This window comes from Gossypium raimondii, chromosome 5 (genome assembly GCF_025698545.1).
Source record: "Gossypium raimondii isolate GPD5lz chromosome 5, ASM2569854v1, whole genome shotgun sequence".
NCBI classification, from domain to species: Eukaryota; Viridiplantae; Streptophyta; class Magnoliopsida; order Malvales; family Malvaceae; genus Gossypium; species Gossypium raimondii.
The window spans coordinates 24,559,258-24,564,294 of NC_068569.1; the positions used below are offsets into that span (position 1 = coordinate 24,559,258).

The 5,037-nt window shown below is 36.2% G+C and overlaps 1 protein-coding gene across 2 annotated transcripts; it reads left to right on the plus strand.

Moving 5' to 3' along the window:
• Positions 1–208: 208 nt before the first annotated feature.
• On the plus strand, positions 209–4,712 carry LOC105770444 (probable choline kinase 1). 2 transcript variants are annotated; one of them, XM_012591648.2, is made up of 8 exons: positions 213–441; positions 1,141–1,534; positions 1,860–1,981; positions 2,059–2,254; positions 3,598–3,715; positions 3,819–3,866; positions 4,034–4,134; positions 4,232–4,712. In XM_012591648.2, exons 2-8 carry the CDS (start codon positions 1,184–1,186, stop codon positions 4,325–4,327), a joined length of 1,032 nt encoding a protein of 343 aa, XP_012447102.1. In that variant the 5' UTR covers positions 213–441; positions 1,141–1,183; the 3' UTR covers positions 4,328–4,712. The 2 variants fall into 2 exon arrangements, 1 of the variants encoding a protein (XP_012447102.1); XR_008195803.1 differs by lacking the exons at positions 3,819–3,866; positions 4,034–4,134; positions 4,232–4,712 and adding an exon at positions 2,717–2,800 and having other exon boundaries at positions 209–441.
• Positions 4,713–5,037: the final 325 nt, after the last annotated feature.

The window sequence follows — 5,037 nt, forward strand, 5'->3', positions numbered from 1 at the left end:
TTACTCACTTGGACTAAAAAAGTTAGTGGATTTAAAGTTCAGGTACCTATTTAGGATTTTGGAAAATGGGGAAGTTTGGGGGCTAAAATGTGAATAAAGCCTTTTTTTTATATATTTTCAAATATAACATTATTTTTAATCATTTTCTTTCTCGTTAAAACTTAGTTAACAGGCACGGTTACTTTCGTATAGCTTGAAGAATTTTCATCGAAAATGACCCGATAATGAGAGCTGAGTTTTATTTCAACGGTAAAGGGAAAAGTTAACCAACATTTGGTTGTTTGCCTCTTTGCTAGCCAACAGATCACAGCTTTCATTTGTCTTGTCTTTCTATTTTTCTTCTTATAGTTCATCATCTTTTGTTTTCTTAAAAGATTCTTGTGCTCAAAACTGCAATACAGAAAAAGGCTTTGGTTTTGGTGTGCCAGCTGCTACTTTCTGGTGAGAATTCTTTTAGTGTTATGTTTCTTTCTGGGTGAAATTCAGTGTTCTTTGCCGTCTTTTTCTGAAATGGGTTGTTTGATTATGGAGTTCCTCCTATTACATGCATGGTGTTGGTTGACATGCTGAACTCCTTTTAAGGGTCTATTTAAAGATTGGGATTTGATTAAAGTGTGAAAAGCTTTGACCCTTTTAGCTTTTGTCGACATTCTTGTATCCTGATGTTCCTTTCTTTCTGGGTGTTTGATTGTTATCTTGAATTCTAGAAGGTTTGAATCAAATGGGTTCTTTGATTTTTTTTGTGTGTATGTATTTGGTACATGCATGGCGTTTATGTTCCAAGGTTCGTTGAAAATAACCCTTTTTATGAATATATTTTGACAGGCTTTGAATCCTTATAGCTTTTATTCACTTTTCGCCTGAGTTTTGTTTTGTTCTGTTCTTGGTAAATTCTGTATTCTTTCCTGCAGGTTGAATTTATTATCTCATCAGTTTTATGAAGCTCTTTCTCGAATAGATCTAACAAAAAGTTTTGCGTCCCTGTCGTATTTGTGAATTTCGTTTCATAATTATGTCTAAGTTTCAACACGTAAATGATTACAGTTATATAGATATTGAAACATTCGTGTGCATACATGTTCATCTTGGTGTAGTGTGGTCTAATCATGTTGTGTTCTTTTGTGGGGTTTTAATTTACAGCTCAAGGTTAGTCAATCTCGAGTTGTTTCGACAGATAAACAAAATGGCTTTGAAGAAAAACGGGTTCATTCCAAGTTCTGCACCTGAAGAACTGAAGAAGGTTTTGGTAGCAGTGGCGTCGGTTTGGGGAGATACGATAGAAGATATGGAAGAATTTCATGTATTTCCACTCAAGGGAGCTATGACTAACGAGGTTTTTCAGATAAACTGGCCTACAAATCATGGTGATCTGCATCAGAAAGTGTTGGTCCGGGTTTATGGCAAAGGAGTGGAAGTGTTTTTCAATAGGGATGATGAGATTAGGACTTTTGAGTGCATGTCCGAGCTAGGTCAAGGACCTAGGCTTCTTGGGCGGTTTTCAGATGGAAGGATTGAGGAGTTCATTCATGCCAGGGTATGTAAAAGTTGTCTCTCAAAATCTTGTCTTAGATGTGTCTAATTTTTGTAATATTGTAGTATGGGTTAGAATTGCCACATCTTAACTACAGTTCATGGATGATGTTCTATTACGAGTCGCTACTTTCTTTGCTTAATGATTTTAGAAACTCGAGCATTTTTCCAGAGCCATGATAAGAAGACTGAATTGGGATGCTGCCTCATTTACGGAGAAATTATCCCCTGTTCTTTGTTCATGACTATGAACAATTTGAATAGTTTTTTATTCACAAATATATGGTCAGCTCTGATAACTGATTTCTAGCTTTTTGGCTTTTTACCAGACACTCTCTGTTGCTGACCTCCGTGACCCTGAAATATCATCTCTTATAGCAGCAAAATTGAGAGAGTTCAACAATCTTGACATGCCTGGTCCGAAGAATGTACTTCTCTGGGAGCGATTGAGGTACTAATATGCATTTGTGATATTATTGCTTTTATCTTTCGAGTTGAAAGTATCTAATCCCTTTTTGCTTCTTACAGAACTTGGCTTAGTCAAGCCAAAAGATTCTGTTCCCCAAGCACAGCTAAAGAATTTGGCTTGGATGGTCTCGAAGAAGAAATCAGCATCCTTGAGAAAGAGTTAACACAGGGCTATCAAGAGATTGGGTTTTGTCACAATGATTTGCAATATGGTAACATAATGATGGACGAAGAGACAAGAGTAATTACCTTAATCGTAAGTTTTCGGTTCAGTTATTTTTTGTTGCAAATATAGTTTCTATAGAGTTCTTTCAGTTCTAGAGTTTAGCATCAACTTCACTTGAAATAATTAGTTAAACAAACATTTGCAACTTTTCCTCCAATCCGCATATCCGAAAGTTGTTTTCTTCTGACTAGAACTCTTGCACTCTTTAAGTCAGTAGTCAACATATCAACATAGTATGTGTAAAAAAGTGAACAACTACTTGTTAACGGATGTGCATTCTTGTGGCAATTTGTCTGCTTGTTCAAATGGCTAAACTGATTCATCTGTATATTAATGGTCAGCCAAATCCAAATATGTCAATTGAGCTGTTTATCTGCTTCCTTAACTTCATGCTTCATCACTTATCTAACTCTTATTTTTATCAAAATAACAAGTTAATATGTATATCATAAAATTTTCTTTATTTCTAGATTTTGTAAACTGAAATTGCAGATAAGGTCTGTATGGCAACCACATTTATAAGAAATTGTAGCCGGAGCTTCAACTGCACCAAGTGTATGATAAGCCAAGGGACTGGTCAGCCTCTTCCTGAAGTTCCTATTTGTCTCTTGATTAGCCTATTTATTAGATAAGGATTTCATAACTTTTTAGGCTTTGACTATGTGATTATTAGACCTGTCCAAGCCCAAATCCCTATTCGATAGTTAGAAGGGTTTAAAAAAAATTAGGCTTGTCTAACAGGGCTTGGGCACCAACATTAAATACCCGAACCCGGCCCCTTGTTTTCCATTTTATAGTATATTAATTTTAGTTTATTTTATATAATATGTTACTTATATTTTATGAAAAGTAATTTCTTTTTGAAATAGTATGAAAAGTAAATATATCATATTATAATGTATACATCTTTTAAACATGTTAGCTTGTCTGTGTTTAGAAACTATTAAATATTAAGTGGCCTAGGTTAGTCATATGCAAAGATGGGTGGGTTTGAACAAAATTTGAGTCTCATATTTCAGTCTAACCGAGTTTGGGCAAATATGTATGGTGTTGAGATACCATATGTAAGTCTGTCCCGACAGCAGCTTGGCCCAGCTCATTCATACCTCTAATTGTCATTTTTTTATAGAATTTAATTGTCTGATCACTGATGACCTTTCCATGTTTTCATGAAGTTTCTCTTGTTCCATGCTAATTTTCTGATGTATTCTGTTCTGCATTGCCTAATACATGTTCTGTGTTGCAAATATTTCACGCCATTTTAGCTTGCAATTTATGTAGCACTTCATGTTTCAAGTAAAAATGGCATTTCCAGGATAGATAAATGAAATTTTGTGCCAATTATGAATGTTACAAGGAATTATTTTCTCCAGGACTATGAGTATGCAAGTTACAATCCAGTTGCTTATGACCTTGCAAATCACTTCTGTGAGATGGCCGCAAATTATCATTCTGAGACACCCCATATTTTGGACTACAGCATTTACCCTGGTGAGTAGCTCTTGTAATTTTAAAAACGTCCTGTAAATGGTTTAAAAGATATCGTGCTTTTTTGGGTCGAATTATACCTATTCCTTTTGCATTTGAACAACAGATCTGGAGGAGCGCCAAAGATTCATCTCTGCGTATCTGGCATCTTCGGGTTAGTTTATCATTCTCTGCCAACTGTATAGAAAAAAGTATTTGTTGAGAACCTAGCATAAATAGAGTCTTGAGTACTTGTGAAGTGTGTTATTTGTTTAAACAAAGTCCAATTATATGTTGAATTGGTTTAAGAGTACCTGTTTTGCTGGATTGCTATGCATGCAGGAAATGAATACAGTGATGCCGAAGTGGAGCAGCTACTTAGTGATGCCGAGAAATACACTCTTGCTAATCATCTATTTTGGGGCTTATGGGGAATCATCTCAGTATGTGTTTCTGCACGCAATCTTTCTTCATATTTCCATAGTTCCATTAGCTTCCTGGGAGAGATTTTGCAGACTAATCCACGCATTGTATGTACAGGGTCATGTAAACAAGATAGACTTCAACTACCTGGAGTATGCACGGCAGAGGTTTCAGCAGTACTGGTTAACAAAGCCCTTGCTCTTGAGTTCCTGACTTTTTGAGGCATTGTAGCCTTCAAGTGCAGCTATAGGTTTATATAGGTTGTATAGTATAAACCTAGCCTGGTGGTGGTGGCCTATTGCTCAGACTCGGATCAGGTCTATCAGATATGAGTATGCTAAATTTGTTCTAAAGCTTTTTCATGTACTTAGAGGGTCTTTGCTTAAAGGATCATATGTTCGTACTCATGTCTGAATGTGTTGGTCACAAGTGCCAAATGTTTGGGTACTCTGAATAACATAGCCTAATAGAATACGGTATTGTAAATACATAAAGCATTAAGGATGGTTTAGGATTTTTGCATCTGTGTGAGAAACATACAAGTCTAAGGGTTTGCTTGTTACATAATATTTAGAACATTTCAATTTGCATAGTAAAACACATTTGTTGTATCCTTACCTTAGCTTGGACATGTGGTAGCGCGAGGTATGGCTTAGTGAGCACTCGTGGATGACCCTCCGTTTTGTACCTTAGTGGTGATCATCCGACTAGTCATGCATGATCAGCCACCCGTGTACTTGGGGGAACCTGCAAGAAGACCACTCGCTTTTGGTCTCCAATAGGCCACTCTTTATCCACTAAGTGGACCATTGAAGGACCATGAAGACTATAATCTCGTTATAACTTCAGTAAGGAAAATATTAGAGTAGGGTTACACAGTACTACACTCAACAACAATTAATATGGAATAGATCTGCCATTAA